The sequence below is a fragment of the Vulpes lagopus genome, chromosome 1 (assembly GCF_018345385.1).
Source record: "Vulpes lagopus strain Blue_001 chromosome 1, ASM1834538v1, whole genome shotgun sequence".
Classification (NCBI taxonomy): domain Eukaryota; kingdom Metazoa; phylum Chordata; class Mammalia; order Carnivora; family Canidae; genus Vulpes; species Vulpes lagopus.
Genome location: NC_054824.1, coordinates 141,045,717 through 141,064,401, shown reverse-complemented (window position 1 = coordinate 141,064,401; position 18,685 = coordinate 141,045,717). Strand labels below are relative to the sequence as shown.

Here is an 18,685-nt window from a genome sequence, read left to right as displayed (position 1 = left end):
TTCTTTGTATCTATCACAGATTCTTCTTCTTCTTCTTTTTTTTTTTTTAAGATTTTATTTATTCATGAGAGACAGAGAGAGAGAGAGAGAGGCAGAGGCAGAGACACAGGCAGAGGGAGAAGCAGGCTCCATGCAGGGAGCTTGACGCGGGACTCAGTCCTGGGTCTCCAGGATCCCACCCAGGGCCGAAGGTGGCGCTAAACCACTGAGCCACCTGGGCTGCCCACAGATTCTTCTCATACCTTCCAGTTGTAGAACAGTCTCTTTCTTCAGGTCATCTATCAGTTCTAGTTTTTTCCCTCCATTCTTGTGTGAACTCTCCACAGTCAGGCTTTCCCCCTTATACTCCCCAGCCAGTTCTTAAGAATGAAAGTTGCTAATGATCTCTGTTCTACTGATCCAGCGGCCAGTTCTGAGTCTTCCTCCTCCTTTACATCTCTCCCACAGTTTACATAGCTTTCTCAGAGTTGCCCACTTTCCCCTTAAAACATTTTGTTTGCTTGATTTCTAGGATCCCACATTCTCCTGGTTCCTCCTCCACTTCCCTGATGGCTCATTTTCTGCCTCCTTGGTTATATTCATCCTCACTCCCAAACATCTGGAGGTCAGAGCACCTCAGGGCTCAGTTCCTGGACCTCTTCTCTCCATCTAAACTTGCTCTTGGGACCTCATCCATTCTCATGTCTTTAAATATCATCTAAATACTGTTATGATTCTCAGAGTTCTATTTCCAGCCCAGGCTTCTCTCTTAAGCTTGTAAGTCCAGCTGCCAACTCAGCACCTCCACTTGCATGACTCACAAATATCGTAGTATTAATACACCCAACAGACCTCCCTTGCTTCACCTCCCAAACCACTCCTCCATGGCCTTCCCAATTTCAGTAGGTGGCAACTTTATTCTTATGGTTGCTCGGGCCAGAATACTTGTTGTTACCCTGACTTTTTTACACCCCACATCCAGTGTAACAGCCAATTCTGTCATTTCTACCTTCAAAATACCATCTGTCATCAAATCCGAGATGCCACCAATTCTGAAGATGTATTTTGTGTGCCTCTAAGAAAGAAAACTACCAAAATGAGACATGTTATCAGTTTAATATACATGCCAGTTGCAGCGGTTAGTGTGTGAAAGGTGTGCATCCTTTTGAACTAATGAAACATGCCATTTCCAGAATCCAGCTGCTTCTCCTTGCCTTCACTGCTACTACCCTAGTTCACGCTCAGGTATTTCTCCCTGATTATAATTATAATAGCCTTCTGACTTAATCTTCCTGCTGTTGCCCTGGCTCTCCCCTCAGCTTATTCTCACAACAGCCAGTGTTGCCTGTAAAGATAAGACAGCAGCCCATGTCATCCCCTGGCTCCCAGTCTTATTCAGAGTGAAAGTGTTCACAGTGCCCTGGTCGTCATGGTCTAGTTTCCTGTCACTTTCCTGATTTCTTCTCTAGCTAGTCTCCATCTCACTTAGCTTGCTTTCAGGTGCTGGCTGCCTTGCTATTCGTCCAACCTCCTGAACACGCCTTCGAGCCTTCACACTGCTTGTTTCTTCTACCTGGACACTCTTCCCTTAGAGGTCCCCGTGACCTCTTCCAGTCTTTGCTTCCATGCCCCTCTTTAATGAGGCCTTTTCTGCTCCCAGCCAGCTCCTTTACTCTGGCCAGCTCCAGAGAAACCTTAGGCCCCTCCCCTACTTATTTTCCTCATCGTCACTTACAACCACATGACAGACTATATTTTTCACTTTATTTTGTTTATTGACTGTTTGTTCTCCACTAAATGTAAGCCGCATGAGGGTAGGGTTTGTCCCCCCACTGAATTCTCTGTAGAGCCTAGAAGATAGTAGGTGTTCAATAAATATGTATTGAATAAATGAGTGCTTCAAATATAATATAAAGGTGCCAGGGTTGAGCGTATTAACGAAAAATGCCGTATTGCCTTTCCTCCTGCTCAGGATGACCCTGGGTTATGTGAGCGATCATTGGGCACAGTTTGTGAGCTACAACCGAGGCCTGGGTCTGGCCCAGCAGCCCTATTCTCTGGAGAAACTACAGGTTGAATTTGATGAGCTGTTTTTGAGAGCTGTCCTACATGTGCTGAAAGCCAAAAGGTAAGATGTATGATGAAAATTGTTGAGAAGTGGCTCCTTGGCTAGTGAGAAAGATTGGTGTGAAAGTCACTGACTGCAGTAGATCTCTTACAGTAATATCTAAGTGTTATTTCATCTATTTCTTATCTTGGGCAAATTCATGGTCTTTAATTTCCTTCTTGTAGTGGTGACTGAAATGCTCTCTTTTTAAGGTTTCTTTCAATCTTAAAATAACCTCATTCTGATAGCTTAGTTTTGCCACCCTGCACTTTTGGGGCCCCCTTGAACAAGGGATGAATTCTGCTGCATGCTCACCTCAGTACCTGAATGAGGCAGGGTAGGTGCTCAGTGCACAGTATAAATGGTTTGCCCATTTTATTGTTCAAGTTGTCTTACCGTAACGGTTTCAAGATCTAGGCTTCTTGTGAGTCCTGGTCCCCGTCTTGGTTGTGTAAATGCTGTCTTCTGATCATTTGTCTTTGTTGCTGCTTATAGCCTCAGTTATACTGGAGGCAGAGGCAGGGGCCCAGTGGTGCCTCCTGTACTGTCTTCACTGAGCTTCTGGCTGCGTGTAGGGCAAGTTCTGCCAAGCTTTGTTGCCCTCTGCTAGCAGAGGTTTGCTGGCCTCCAGCCCCACTCACAAGCTGCCAGCTCTTCCCCACCTTTGCCTTCCTCTGAGTTGTTTGCTTCCTCTTGCCATGGGTCTCTTAGTTCCAGCCCTTTATTTGTTGTGCGCTGTGTAGTGGCTTTAAGTCTTGCCTGCTGTTTACTGTCAACTTGGGCCAGTCACCTCATATTTTTCTTCTCATTATCTTCATTTATAAAATAGGGATGAGACACCTGGGTGGCTCAGTGGTTGAGGGTCTGCCTTTAGCTCAGGTCCTGGGATCAAGTCACGCATTGGGCTCCATGCAGAGAGCCTGCTTCTCCCTCTGCCTATGTCTGTGCCTCTCTCTCTATGTCTTTCATGAATAAATAAATAAAATCTTTAAAAAAAAATAAAATGGGGTTGATGGGAATGATTTTGCCCATTCCATTAACCTCATGAGTATGTTAGCAGGATGAATGCAGTAATATATATGCAAGTACTTTCTAAACCATGAAGGGCTTTTTACATGTAAGTGGTGGTGGTTCTTTTGTGGTTTCAGAGGAAGAATAGAATAACTGCTTGCTTTGAGAAATATCAGAACTCCTTAACTAAATCTTAAACACTTTAGGTACTCAGAAGGCATGGGTCTAAAATAAATAGAACTTGGGCTTAGAAATTTATCTTTAGACTTTTTGTTACACATTCTGTGTTGTCCATAAATTTGGCAGTCTAATGAGGTACACCAGATCTTGTGCAGACCCCTGCCAGAGAGTCAGGAGTGGTCGGCCAGCTCTGGTCTCCTTTTACTTGTCCTTGTGACTGCTCAGCGGAGATGGAAAGCTCTCACTGTGGTTACCAGCTCTTAGAGTTTGAGCTGTGAACACTCCCATAGCATCATACACGTCATTCACAAAGATGATAATCATCTTACACTTTAAAATATTGAGACTGTTATTCTTAGTGTGATTTATTTCAGGAAAGAAATTTTATCAGAATCAGATACTCAAAGCCTTGAAATTTAAATTTATTTGGCACTCCAGTAGAAATTTCTGACAGTGGTTATCCCCCAGCCTAAAGCAAAACAAAACCAAAAGATGGCCAAAACTTAAAGCAGACTTATTGCATATCTGCCATACAGAGAATTTGGTAGCCTGAAATACACAGTCCTGTGACATTACTTTTAAGGTCTCTGCAATTTCCCCTCATTGTTTTAGGATAAATTATACAACAGTGTCAGATCCTATGGGAGGTGTTAGGATAATTAATAAGACAGAAGCTTGGCCCACCTGAACTTATAGTTTCTTCAACCCTTGCTCAGGAGTCTTGCTTTTGCTTTTCAGAATCCAGGTCAGTGGCGGTTTGGGCCACCAGCAGCCTCATGGCCTATAGATGTGGGTCAGGCATGTGCTGTTCATTCCTTTTTCTTTTTCTCTTAAAAAGCTTTGTTTATAATCAGTCACTTTGTAGCTTTGCCCAAAATATAGCAATAGTTTTGAGTGCCTCCTTGTTTTTTTAAAGGTTTTTTTTTTTTTAAGGTTTTATTTATTTGAGAGTGAAAGAGAGAGAATGTGAGCAGAGGGAGGGACAGAGGAAGAGGGAGAAGCAGACTCCCGATGAGTAGGGAGCCTGATATGGAACTCCATTCCAAGACCCCAGGATCATGACCTAAGTGGAAGGCAGACACTTAACTGACTGAGCCACCCAGGCACTCCAAGATTTTTTTGAGATAAAATTCATGTAACAAAATCTTAATGAACATTTACTGAGTGTTGATTGTTTTCAAGATATTGGTTTAGGTAGTGGATAATTAAAATACGAGACTTTATACATTGTGGTTTATTCAAAGATGAACAAAACCTGTTTTCTTGCTCTCAAATTGTTGTGGCGTATGTGTGTATGTAAATTACAGCAGCTTGAGGCATTTCTCACTGTGTGATTTAAGGAGCACATGAGTCTGAGTCAACCAGGGTAACTAGAACATGCAAATCTTGGGCCCCAGCTGTGACCTACAAAATAAGGATCTCTGTAGGTAGGCCTTGGAGTCTGCATTTTCCACAAAGTCTCCTTGTGATTTTTCTGCCTACTCCAGTGTGAGAACCACCAGTCGAGGTTATGATATTGCCAAAGTCAGGCATGGATGGAACTCTGAAATAGTGAAATCAGGAGGGCTTCACAAATGGGGGGATGGCAGCTTGGAGGTATGAGGTTCTTGCCAGGCTTGTCCAGGCTCAGTCTAATACTCTGAACTCAGCGAGGGCTCTGGTTAGAAACGTGGGTCTGAGCTATATAGTGGAAGCATTTGAACTTGGGACTGAGGAGTTTGAATTTCATTTGAGGATGAGTAGGGATTCCCTGGAAGGTTTTGATTCTCCTCCCACTCATTGCACTTGTGTCAGTGTGCACACATAACCTGCACATATGCTCAGACACATATATATCTATATCTAAGCATCTCTCTTATCTCCCAGGTCTTTGGTTCAAAACACAGCTCTGTCTTTCACTACCCTTTCTGTGCCTTAGTATCTTTATGTGTAAGTTGGGGATAGTCTCAATAATAAAACTTGCCTTGGTTTTAGCGAGGGGGGAGTGAGATGGTTTCTATGGCAGGGTGATTAGAACAGTACCTGGCACAGACTAAGTGCTTTGTGAGTATTGTTACTGTTACCCATTCTTGAGGTGTTGATGGCTGAAGCTGGTTAGAAAAATTGCTGTTAGAAAAATTGTGATTTAAGAACCTTTTTCTTTACCAAAGCAGGTCTGCTTGCTTTCTCAGTGAAGTTGACTGATATATGAAATTATTCCTACTCTTTAAAACATGCAGACTTGGCATTTGGCTGTTTATGTCAGAGATGCCCTTTGGAACGCTGTCCGTCCAGATGCTCTGGAAGCTCTTCTACCTCATGCACCAGGTGGAGAGTGGGAATCTGGAGAAGCTCTGCATCACTCTCCTGCCTGCTGAGTGCAAGAAGCAGCTCCAAGGTACAGCCTGGTCAAAACGTGTAGCACAGATCTTTTCCTACCCTGTGGGCCTTTGCTTTCATGACTTTATTCTCTTTATTTTTGGAAGGACTAAGAGAATATTTTACTCCACATACTCATATGTAATAATTTTAAACTTCAAAAGACTGCTTTATTATTTTGACATATTAGAATGATAATTCCTGTTTTCATTATTCATGAAATGCTCTGGGTAGTAACTTGTTATGATCCCAATTCAGGGTCAGGAAATGAAAATTGGGTTGTAAATGCCTCCATGGAGTTATTTTGAAAGTATAGGACATTTGATGGACTACCTTTGATTTCTCAGATGTAAACACATGGAAAGAAGTATAGGCTTATTGTCTTCCTGCTCTGACAGTTCCATCAGGGGAATGTTTTTTAAACAGACTTTTTTTTTCTTTCTTTTTTTTTTTTTTTTCAGATGGCAGACTTTTTTTTTCTAATGTTTTTTCTATAACTGCCTTTGTGACATTTAGTTTTCCGTCACTGTCACAAAGCCGTTTGTCAGTAGTGCCCTCTAGTGACAAAATGTAATATTGCTTACACCTCATCCTACTGTGTACCACATTTAGCAGTATTGCAGTCATGGTCATAATTAATTTCTTGCCCCAAATTTTCATTTATAAGAAAATATCTTTTGCTTGAAATGAATGCTGTGATTGTGCTGAATGTTTCGCTAGTCCTAGCAGTTTTCATTAGTCAGGTCATCATTCATTTGGCTGACAGTTACCACGTTGTTTCAGGTGTGCCTTTGAAGGTGCTTTTCCTGGTGACAAAACCCTTTACCAGTCACTCATGTCACTTAATCTTCAACAACCTTTTAAGGCAGATGAAGAAACTGAGAATTGGGGGTGCTAAGTGTCACATCTGAGGTTACATTATACTAAAGTTGGAATTTCATCTGGTCCCTTTCTTTTTCCCTGAAGCCTGTAGAAATCCATTCTGGAACAAAGAATCTTAAATATTTCTAAATATCTTTTAATTTTATATCTTCTTTCTCTCTGGAAGAAGGATTAAAAGTGATATATATTCATTGTTTCCCTATTTCCCAATTTTCTTGCCCTAAACTTGCAGACCCAGAACATTTTGTGAATTTCGAGAAGTGTCTTTCTTCCATGAATAGCTCAGAAGAAATATGCCTTCTGACTACATTTGCTCAGATGGCTCAGGCCAGAAGAACCAATGTGGATGAAGACTTCATAAAAATTATTGTTCTGGAGATATATGAGGTTAGAATAATAAGTTTTAGAAATCAGCTAAAAAATGTTTTCTTTTGGATTATTCGTGCATTGATTCTTTTCGGATTGCTTTAAAAAAAGTGACTAACTTTTGTATTGTCTGCACTTTGGAAGGAGATGGAGAATCAAAGGAATTCAGTTTGCTATAAGGAATATTGAAAATATGAATCATACTCATTTCGTTTCCCTCTACTATCTCTTGACATTTGCTGCATGAGTTTTGGTGAGGAGTAGACAGTCTGGCACAGCCTGACACTTGGAGTTTTAACACTGTCTGTTTTCCTTCCACCCCACAACACTGCCAATAACATGGAAGCCTGGCTTTTAAGCCAGTTTATTTATTTATTTTAAAAAATATTTTATTTATTTAGAGTGCAAGTGTGGGGGTTGGGGAGAAGGAGAGAATCCGAAGCAGATTCCCCAATGAGCATGGAGCCCAATTCAGGGCTTGATCCCACAACACTAAGACCATGGTCTAAGCCAAAACCAAGAATCTGACGCCTAACTGACTGGGCCACCCAGGTACCCCTTCCAAGCCAGTTTAAATGAGATGGTGGAAAGAAGACTGACACTACAGCTAGAAGACTTGCATTTTTTTTCTTTGCTAGTAATTGCCCATCTCACAGCTGAAAAGGCACCCCACCATTCTGGGCTTAGCTCCCTCAGCTATAAAATGATAGGCTGGGATCAGATGTTTGCCTTCACCTTCTCACTGAGCCATCTGTAACAGAAAGAGAGTAGATTCTGGACCCCTGCATGTCTAGAGACATAATCCAAAGTGGTTATCAGGATTTTTGAGTTTTGTATATTTAAAAAGATGCATATTTTCCATGTAGGCTGTCATTTATCTGTTTGTCTTCATTAAAAAATATTTCTTCCAAACTATTCAAGTAAACTGAAATAAAATTACGTTTGAGGAAGATTCCCTGAATTTATTACCTTCTCCCTAATACTGTGGTTTGAGAATGATAGAACTGGATGATATAAAGTTCTTTTCCAGGGTCAAATACTAGGCTATTCCTATACTTGTATTTTGTACTCACAGTTAAGGCCTAAATGGATCTGGAATTCTAGACTTTCTTTATGCTATGAGATTATTGCAGGGGGTGGGAGGCAGGGCTATTTTCACACAGTAAGTGGTATTCTCAAGGTCTCTTGTGAAAGTAACATTTGTGCTTTTGAATGTTTTGAGAGTTTTGGCCAATATAGTAAAAATTGCATTGTGTATTACATTCAGATTCTGTGTGTGTGCGTGCATATGTGCATATAGTGTGAAATAGAAGCAATACTTAACCTTATGGAGATGCACCTTCACCTTTTTTGATTGTTATTTTTCTCTTCTATTCCCTTGTTTTGTTTTTTAATGTTCTCCATTGACATCAGTGGATTGTAACTTGTCCTTTGGAATACAGTATTTAAGAGTAGCTGGTACATGTTGATATTTTAGAAGAGCTTGTCTTTGGAGATCTTAAATAAGATAAGATTTAAGGAGAGAATAGATATTTCTTTGAAATGCATTCTGATTTTCCTCATTTTAGCAATTTTTTCAATTTGAAAAAGTTTTGACACAAAGGTTTTTATAGTGAAAGGACAATTTTATTTTATTTTATTTTTTTAAAGATTTTATTTATTTATTCATGAGAAACAGAGAGAGGCAGAGACATAGACAGAGAGGGAGAAGCAGGCTTTATGCAGGGAGCCCGATGGGGGACTTGATCTCGGGACCCCTGGATCACACCCTGAGCCAAAGGCAGACGCTCAACCACTGAGCCACCCAGGCATCCCAAAAGGACTATTTTATAGCCACAGAAAGACTTTGGGATATACTTCCTGTACTCGCACTTGAAGTCATTGTTACATAGTTGCTTCCTGTCTCCTCCTGACTCCTCAGGGTAGACAGCCCTTTGAAGGTCTGACATCTTTTGAACATGGTGTGATGTGAGGCTCCATGTGAGATTCTTTATTTGAAAAGAAAAGAATCCTTGAAAACATCCTAAGTGAATTATGGAACTTTGTTTTGACTGATAATTGACTGAAAGTGCCATCTCCACCTTCTCCCACTTTTAGGTATCTTATGTCACCCTGTCTACCAGAGAGACTTTTTCAAAGGTTGGTCGGGAGCTCTTAGGGGCCATCACAGCTGTTCACCCTGAGATAATTTCTATCCTTTTGGATCGAGTTCAAGAAACCATTGACCAGGTGGGAATGGTAAGGGCACTGTTTTGTTTGTTTGCTTTGCTTTTTTTTGTTCTCTTAAATCCTACACCAATGGAGCAATGAGAAGAATAGGTTGTTGGACATGACTGAGGCACAGGTGCAAGCAGGGTGAAGAGAGAACATACTGTGTACCGGGCTCTGCCATTTGTCACACCTGTGAACAGAAAGCTGCGATTGCTTCTCTTTAATCTCCTCCAAGTGACTTTCCCACCTGCCTCAATGACAGGTTTTCCTTTTAATTGAAGTCTTCAGTTAACAATAGTTGACATTTCAAAGTTTGTTTGGCTCTCATAGTTTTTATATTTTATACTCAGAAGAAAACAACCCCAATAAGAAGGTAGGCCCTATTTACATCAGCCAAAAGCAAAATTAAAAGTGGTAATTTAAATTGAACAGGACACATAGAGTGGATTTCTGTCATTTGTCACAATCCCTTTTGTAATCTTCATCGATGTTAAAAATAGCTGTATTGTGATATAATTCACATGGCATACAATTAATCTATTTAAAGCATGTAAGTCAATGGTTTTTAGTATATTCATAGAGTTGTGTCATCATCACCACTCTCAGTTTTAGAACACTTTCATCACCTCGGAAAGAAACCATACATCCTTTTGCTGTCACATTCTGTCTTTCCATCCCCTCCAGCCCTAAGCCACCACTAATCTACCTTCTGCCTCTAGAGATTTGACTCTTCTTGACATTTGGTATAAATGGAGTCAGACAGTATGTGGTCTGTGGCTGACTTCTTTTACTTAGCGTAATGTTTTTCAGGTTCATTCATGTTGTAGACTGAGTCAGCACTTCATGCCTTTTAATGGCCAAATAATATTCCATTATGTGGATGTACCACTTTAAAATACATATGCTTAATGAAGATTTTCTTCTTCATTTCTAAGAATGCTATAATGTGTGAGTTTTTCTAATGGCAGGTAGTCATGCATCATAACTTGAACAATTAAAGTTCTTTTCAGCATGGTGCTTGCAAAGGGCCCTTCCTCTTGTAGTCACTGCATTACTCCTATAGGATAGAGGACTGATAACTCTCATTGCTTCATCACATTCATAAGTGGGCAAATTCCAGTGAAAGATTCGTTTATGAAACATAGATTTTTCTAAATGAAGAATAAATAATATGCTTTTCTTGGAGAAGTACATGGTACTTTATTTTACGTTAAGAAATTGAATTGTGGCAAATTATGCACAACATAAAAATACCATTTTAACCCTTTTTAAGTTCAGTGACATGAATACATTCACACTGTTTTGCTGCCTACCATCACCATCACCATCATCCATCAACACAACTCTTTTCATCTTTTTTTTTTTAATATTTAATTAATTTATTTGAGAGAGAGATAGCAAGAGAGAGAGAGCACAAGCAGGAGGAAAAGGGCAAAGCAGGTTCCCCACTGAGCAGGGAGCCTAACATGGGACTTGATCCCAGGACCCCAGGATCATGACCTGAGCCAAAGGCAGAAGCTTAACCAACTGAGCCACCCAGGCATCCCTCAACTCTTTTCATCTTGCAAAACTGAAACTCGGTACCGTTGAAACAGTACGTCCCCATTCCCTCCATCCTCCACCCTCCAGCCCTGGCAACCAACATTCTGCTTTCTCTCTCTGTGAGTTTGATATTCTAGGTACCTCATATAAGTGAAACTATACAGTATTTATCCTTCTGTGATTGGCTTATTTCGTTTAACATATTCTTGTCATGTTTATGCATGTCATAGCATGTGTCAGAATTTCCTTTTTAAGCTAGAATATTTTGTTTTATCTGTTCATCTGTTGATGGGCACTCAGATTGCTTCTACCTTTTGGCTACTGTGAGTAATGCAGCTCTGAACATAAGTATACAGCTCTCTGAGACCATGCTTTCAATTCTTTTGGGTATATACCCAGAAGTAGAATTACTGGAAATAGGATAATTCTATTTTTCAGTTTTTGAGGCATCAGCATACTGTTTTCCATAGTGGCAGTAGTCCTTTTTAGGAAAAGCATTGTATCCCACTGCAATATGATTATATTGAGATGAAAAGCCTTTTATATGCAATATACAGGAGCATGGTTTTGGTTGCTCAGTTTTGAGTAATTATCCAATAGAATGAGTCCCGAAGAAATATATGTAGGGGTCACAGGATTCTTTCCATTTGACTGAGCTCATCATCATTTTCTCCTAAGTGTTTTTCTGGCTTTGGCTACACTTAGATTTTAACTTTGGTCGAGTAGTAAACTGCCCAGAGATACTTCGTTGTAAAACTTGGGACCACAAGGTTTTAGAGCACATCTTCTAAAAGGTGCTTCCATTCTCTTTAAAACTGTGTTCTGTGAACTTGCTGACATCTTTGGAGGAACTTGTTCAAATGCTCTAGGCCTTTAGATGAATAGGATAGCTTTGAATATTTTTGTTGTCACCCTGGGATAATCAGGAATCAGACTAGCCCCAGAGCCTGGGAATGATCTTTGGGCTCTACAATCTTCTAGTTTTCAAATGTTGAACCATTATTATTCCCTGGAATAAAAGCCACTTGATCATGGTGTAATATTCTTGATATATGTTGATAGATTCAATTTGATAATATTTTTTGTTGGATATTTTTACATGTATATTTATGAGGGGTATTGATTTATAATTGTTATGTCTTTGTTAGATTTTGATTTTAGGGTTATGTCAGCCTCAACATGTGAGTTGGGAAGAATTCCCTCTTCTTCTATTTTTAAAGAGTTTTTGTAAGATTGCTATTAATTCTAACTTGAGTGTTTGATGGAGTTTACCAGTGAAATCATCTGGCCCTAGAGTTTTCTTCATAGGCCCTTGTGATAACAATTTGCATTTTAAAACAAATATAGTACTGTTCAGATTTTTATTTTTCCTTAGTTTTGCTAAGTTATATTTTTAAAGGTATTTCCCCATTTCATCTAACTAGTTGAATCTGTTGACATAGAGTTTTTGGTAATATTTCCTTGTTAACCTTTTAATGTCCCTAGGGTCTTTCGTGATAGCCACACTTTGATTCTTGGTGGACAGATCCATGCTATCCCATTATTTTATCTAGCTAGGATAAGTGTTTTTCTGGATAGATCTCACTGCTTTACTCATTGTTCTAGAACCATTATTTTACTCTTTCTTTCATATTTTCACAGGGTATAGTAGGATTTTTCCATCTTCAAAATTTCTGTTTTACCATTTTATTCAGAATATTTAAGACCTTTATTAATAAGTTCTCATGAAAATTTGAGTATGTGAGTGCACACACACAGAGGAAAGAAAAAGTTTCTTTAAAATTTATCCTTTCTACTGTTCTTTCTCATTTTTTTTGCTTCTCACTGGGAGCAGTGCAGGAACCTGAAAAATACCAGAATGTATGTTCTGGATCTGTGTTGTCCAATATAGTAGCCACTAAGTACATATAACTATTGAGTCCTTGAAAGATGGCTAGTCCAAATTGAGATGTACTGTAAGTATAAACTACTCACTGGGTTCCAAGACTTCTATGAACAAAAAGTATGTAACATGTCTCAATAGGTCTGTGTAACAATTACATGTTGATGTATTGGATTAAATAAAATATGTTATTAAAATCAATTTTATGTGTTTCATTTAACTTTTTTAAAAATGTGGGTATTAGAAAAATTAATATTACATATGTGGCTTGTATTATATTTCCACTGGATAGCACTGTTTTAGACATTATAAAATAAATTGCTCTTCTGATCAGTCTCCCTTAAAGCAAACTATTGAGTGAACCCAGATTTATCTTAATTTGTACACATGGATGTGATATTCAGAAAGTGATGCTCTAGACTTTTTGTAAACATGATTGAAAAAACTTTTTATTATAGAATCTTTCAAATCTATAGAAAATAAGGTAAAGGATCCCTGTGTGCCCATCATCCGGTTTCAGCAGTTACCAACTCTTGTTTGATCTTGTTTCATCTTTACCTCCATCCACTCCTTGTCCCTCTTCCCCAGATTGCTCAGAGGCTAACAGAAATATCTTTTTAAATGCCACAGAAGAAATAATAGTTTTTTTTTAATAGTTGACATGCGATATTATATTCGTTTCAGGTGTACAACATAGTGATTCGACAATTGCATACATTATGAAATGATCACCAGGATAAGTGTAGTCACCATCTGTCACTCTACAGAGTTATTACAATATCATTGACCGTCATCCCTGTGACTTATTTATTTTATAACTGGAAGCCTGTACCTTTTTCACCCATTCCCTTATGCCTCTCCCCTCTGGCAACTACCAGTTTGTTCTCTGTATTTGAGTCTATTTCTGTTTTTTGTTTGTTTAAATAACTATTTAAAGTGCTAAGTCTCTCCATAAAATGAATGACTGTCTCCTCATTTATCCTGGCTTTAAATTTGGGTCTTGGTATGGTGGTTTTCTTAAATGGAGGTATATCAATTTGTATATAATAAGAGGTTATTGACCTTTACAAAGAGTAGCAAAATGTGCTTTTGGTGTATCATTAGTTATTTTATTTGGCTGGCTGTGATGTCCATTTCAGTAGTCTAACAGTATTTATTTCATTTGGTTGTCCATGATGTTCATTTCATTTGTCTAACAATCAAACAAAATCCCACTTCCTCTTGGAAATATTTTTTACAAGCAGTTTAATAATATAATACTGTAGTAATAGAGGATTGTTCTTAAGTTTCGATCTTAATTGTCCTCATTTTCTTTTAAATAAGGTTTCTTTATACTTGTTTAAAGAACTGCCTTTGTATCTCTGGCGACCATCTGCCCCTGAGATAGCCGTCATTCGGGATTGGTTACTGAATTATAACCTGACAATGGTGAAGAATAAATTGGCCTGCGTTATTCTAGAAGGACTAAATTGGGGATTTGGTGACCAGGTATGTGTTAAAACCATTCTCTACAGACTGGAGGGTTCTACACGCATCAGTTTTATTTTTTTTTTTTAAATTTTTTAATTTTTATTATTTATGATAGTCACAGAGACAGAGAGAGGCAGAGACACAGGCAGAGGGAGAAGCAGGCTCCATGCACCAGGAGCCCGATATGGGATTCGATCCCGGGTCTCCAGAATCGCGCCCTGGGCCAAAGGCAGGCGCCAAACCGCTGCGCCACCCAGGGATCCCCCACGCATCAGTTTTAAAGAAATGTTTTCTCAGAACATAAACATTTCTAAGTATCATTTGCAAGGTCTGCAAATTCTGTTAGCTGTGTCAGAGTTTAGGGTCTTTTCTTTAATTCTGTTTTGCAGAGGGACCATCCTTTAAAAGAAGATAAATTGTTCCACAGTGAAAATTCTTGTTTTCCCATAGACTGCTGGCATCTGTTGTGTTATCTCTAGCTATTTACTGAAGTCCCTCTTACTTGCCTCTCCTATCTCTGGTCCCTTTTCCTCCTGCATTTTGTCTTAGATGTCATTGCCAGATTTGTCTCCTAAAACATCATGCGTTGGTTAGGAGCCTGGGCTATAAGCCAGCCTGAATGCCCGGGTTCTGTTCCCAGCTCTGCCGTCTTCTGGCTATATGATCCCAAATGCATCCTGAACTCTCAGGGCCTCAGTTGGTCATCCCTCAGTGTGATACTCACATGCTTACCTTGTAGGGTTGTTGCAAGGGTTCAGCAAGTTAGGACATGCAGAACATTTAGGGCAGTTCTTGGTGCACAGTAAGTACTCAGCAGTGGTAGTTTTTGTTCATAATAGTTTATTAATAGTCTTATTAGTAATAGCTTATCATTATTAAGAGTTTGCTATCTATCATATATCTCCAAAGATAGCATGTCAATGATTTTGACTGCTAAACTTACCTTTTCCTTTACCCTAGCCCTTATTAATTAGTTCCTAGATCAAAATGTTTCAATATTGGACAGCCCCGGTGGCGCAGCGGTTTAGCGCTGCCTGCAGCCCAGGGCGTGATCCTGGAGACCCTAGACTGAGTCCCACGTTGGGCTCTCTGTATGATGCCTGCTTCTCTCTCTGCCTCTCTCTCTATGAATAAATAAATAAAATCTTAAAAAAAAATGTTTCAATATTATAAAGGTAAAATTGGAGAGAACTCAGCCCTCTCTCTCTGCCAGATTGTGTTCTGAGCAATCATTTAGTCCTCATAACCATCTTACGTGGTTTGCATGAACTTGACCCGTTTGTACAGATGAGAAAACAAGCCAGGCAGCTTTTCTCCCAAAGTGTCCCTGACCACCTGGGCCTGCCCCTGGGTCCATCTGGGGCTTCTCCCAATCCAGTGCTGGTGGGTGAGAGCTGTAGTGGGCTGGTTTTCATCTTTGTGTTTTCTGACTTATGAATAGAACCTCTCAGTCCTCTCTGTCCCAGCAGGCTGTGTGAGGACCTCCCTACAAGAGTCTCTATGAACCTTCGTTAGGAAAATCACTTTCTGTTAAAGGATTAAGAAATGTATTTCTTGGGGCTCCTGGTGGCTCAGTGGGTGAAGTGTCTACCTTTGGCTCAGGTCACGATTCCAGGGTCCTGGGATCAAGCCCCAGAGCCCCATGTCAAGTTCTCCGTCCAACGCGGAGCTTGCTTCTCCCTCTCCCCTCTGCTCATGCTGTCTCTCAGATAAGTCAGTCAGTCAATCAATCAATCAATCCACCCATCTATCTTTTTTTTTTTTTTTTAAGATTTTACTTATTTATTCATGAGACACACAGAGAAAGAGAGAGGCACAGACACAGGCAGAGGGAGAAGCAGGCTCCACGCAGGGAGCCCGATGTGGGATTCGACCCCGGGTCTCCAGGATCAGGCCTGGGCTGAAGGCGGCGCTAAACCGCTGAGCCACCGGGGCTGCCCCCATCTATCTATCTTAAAAAAATGTATTTCTTCAGGTTGCAAAGGAAGATCGGATGGGAAATTCAATAGGCAACTTCAGGCTCCTGAAGGAATATTTTATCTGTGTTGAGTATCTTTTTTTAAAAAGAAATACTTTATTTAGTTAGAGGAGAGAGCGTGTACTTGCATGTGTGTGAGAGATGGAGGGTGAGAGGGGGAGAGAGAGAGAGAGAGTGTGTCTCAGGCAGAAATCCTGAGATCATGACCTGAGCCAAGATGACTTGAGTTCAAACCTATTTAAGTGCAATGTAATGATTCTTTAAGATTTCAGTGTTTTTTCCTATTGTTAGGGGATGTAATTTTTCGAAAGCTTAGGTTCTACATCCAAGGTCGGTCCTTTTTTACTACTCTTCCTAGTCTTCTTGTTCAAGGGTATGTTAAAAAAAAAAAATCAAGATGGCACGTTTGTGATTATTTTTTTCTTTACAAGGGTACCCTTCATCTGGATCAAGCAGTCCATGCTGAAGTGGCTTTAATGATTCTTGAAGCATACCAGAAATACCTTGCACAGAAGCCATATGCTGGGCTTCTTTCTGAAAGTATGAAGCAGGTATTTACTTCTCTTATATATTAACATCTTTATTGTAAATGGCCTGGGTGGATAAAGTTACAGTATTTACTCTTAGGTTACCTGTGAACATTCTGGCCACTTAAGATACTGAAATTGAATTCTGTGGTTGGATAAGGATGTTTCTTTGAGAAGTAGCCTATATATGACCATTTTAATATTGTGGACTTTGATATGAGCTGGAGCTGGAGCTGGTATGTTTTGGCTCAGGAGAACAGACTGTTAAATTTCTAGGAACTTGAAAACTAGATTATTAACCTATTGGTAGCTTGAAAACTGACCACCACAATTGACAAACCGTGTAAATGACCTCCCACACTCCGAGCTGGTTGTTAAAGCGTATTTATCACCACACCATTTGTTGTGTACCAACTTTTGTATTATTACTCCTTTCTGTGCACTGACTCAGATCAGGTTCACAAAGTGACTAGCAATTGAGCAGAAGTGGTCAGTTGTGAGAGATTGCGTTGAGTGCTGCAAACACTGACTCCTGGCAAGTAAAATGACCTCTCTTTTGAGGATGTTGTCAATCACAGAAGGAAATGGGCGGGTGAGCTTACTGATTTAATTTGTATGTGACTAATGTGGTTTACAATAAATAATTGTTTTAGGTTTCATATTTGGCCAGTATTGTTCGATATGGAGAGACACCTGAGACCTCATTTAACCAGTGGGCCTGGAACTTGATCTTGAGGTTAAAACTGCACAAAAATGATTATGGAATACAGCAGAATTGTCCAGCTGTGCCCTTCTCCAGCACTGTGCCTGACATGACGGAGTCCCCCACGTTTCATCCTCTCCTGAAGGCTGTTAAGGCAGGCATGCCCATCGGCTGTTATCTGGCCTTAGCTATGACAGCCGTGGGCCACAGGTACAGTGTGGGCTGAGCCCCTAGGGTTGTTGAATCTCATCGTCAGTGATTCTAGTTCTCATTTTTCACATCCCAAGGTCTGAGGCCTCCATCAAACCTATCTAAAGGTGATCAGGACCAAATCATAAGCCTTATTAATGGCTTCTCCAGGGGAAATGGCTGCCCAAATTCATATAAGACAGATATGTTCCAAAAAATCACCTTATACATTATAGACGAGGACAGAGTATATCTGTCCCTCAGAGTGGAATGTTTATGTCAGCAGTAGATACTTTCTTTCCTTGGAACAGAGATCACATAAAAATAATTGGTCATCTGTACTGAATTTTGTTTAAAGTGATGGCAGACTCAGGCTTCTCCCCTAAAGAGTTAAACCTGTTCAGGGGAAAGAAATGTCTGATCAGGTCACATGGCTCTCTGGCGTGACCCCAAAGCTGTCTCTGTCTCTTCCACTGAAGCATTTACCACACTGTTATAGTTGTCTGTTCAGTCTTCTCAGGGATCATCTGTGAGGTCCTAACCCTAGGAACCATGTTGGTCTTGTGTTACCATTTTATCCCTAGTGCTGAAGGCTGTAGCTGGTGCAATCAGCAGCTGGTGCAGGAAGTAAATGAATGAGTTCTTAGTTGATTAAAAATCTTTGTTTTTTTTTTGAAAAGATCATTTTCCTATGAAATACTAATTTTTTCTAAAATCTCTTTCACCTACATGCTTTCTGGTTCTTGCATTTTAGACTCCCTGTAATACCTTTTTAGCATCCTGATTTCATCATCTTGTTCCACATTGTGTATATTTTCAGGGGGATGCCAGGTGTCCCATCAGCTATTTGTCTTCGGCCTTGTGCCATGAAATGGGGCGATACGATATTATTGGTTAGCTACCTTCACGTTGTTGACAGCGTAGTGGAGATGATGGACAACAAACAATTGGCAGCAGTAAAGATGTTATTGTGGGCCAGATGAGATTGGTAAAGCAGTGCTTCTCCACCCCAGCTGTTCTTTAGAGTCTTCAGAGTGCTTCTCAAACTGCCTGTGCAGTGAAGAGGGTGAGAATCCTGATCGAATTGGTCTGGGGGCCAGTTCTGCAGATTATTCTATGGTACAGCCTGGATTGAGAAGCATTCAAAAGTATGGGCAGAAGGAATTTGAAGGAAGGAGAGATCAGTAGCAGAATATCTACGTAGAGTCGCTTAGCTTTGAAGAGGAGTCCTAAGTAGAGAAGGCGTCTGAGGCTAGGGGGTAGAATGGTAATGCTTACCCTCTCCAGGTGACTGCCCACA

General features: G+C 40.1%; 1 protein-coding gene across 3 annotated transcripts in view; it reads left to right on the top strand.

Annotated features, from left to right (window-relative positions):
- The window catches only part of EPG5 (ectopic P-granules autophagy protein 5 homolog), a 104,879-nt gene that overhangs the window by 24,624 nt on the left and 61,570 nt on the right, over nt 1-18,685 (top strand). For 2 of the 3 annotated variants that reach the window (XM_041760473.1, XM_041760464.1), the window contains exons 10-16: nt 1,952-2,107; nt 5,497-5,654; nt 6,750-6,904; nt 8,981-9,121; nt 13,842-14,006; nt 16,398-16,517; nt 17,147-17,406. In XM_041760473.1, the coding sequence (XP_041616407.1) occupies nt 1,952-2,107; nt 5,497-5,654; nt 6,750-6,904; nt 8,981-9,121; nt 13,842-14,006; nt 16,398-16,517; nt 17,147-17,406 (1,155 nt within the window). The remainder of the gene's footprint in view (nt 1-1,951; nt 2,108-5,496; nt 5,655-6,749; nt 6,905-8,980; nt 9,122-13,841; nt 14,007-16,397; nt 16,518-17,146; nt 17,407-18,685) is intronic. The other variant, XM_041760482.1, reaches the window with a different exon arrangement.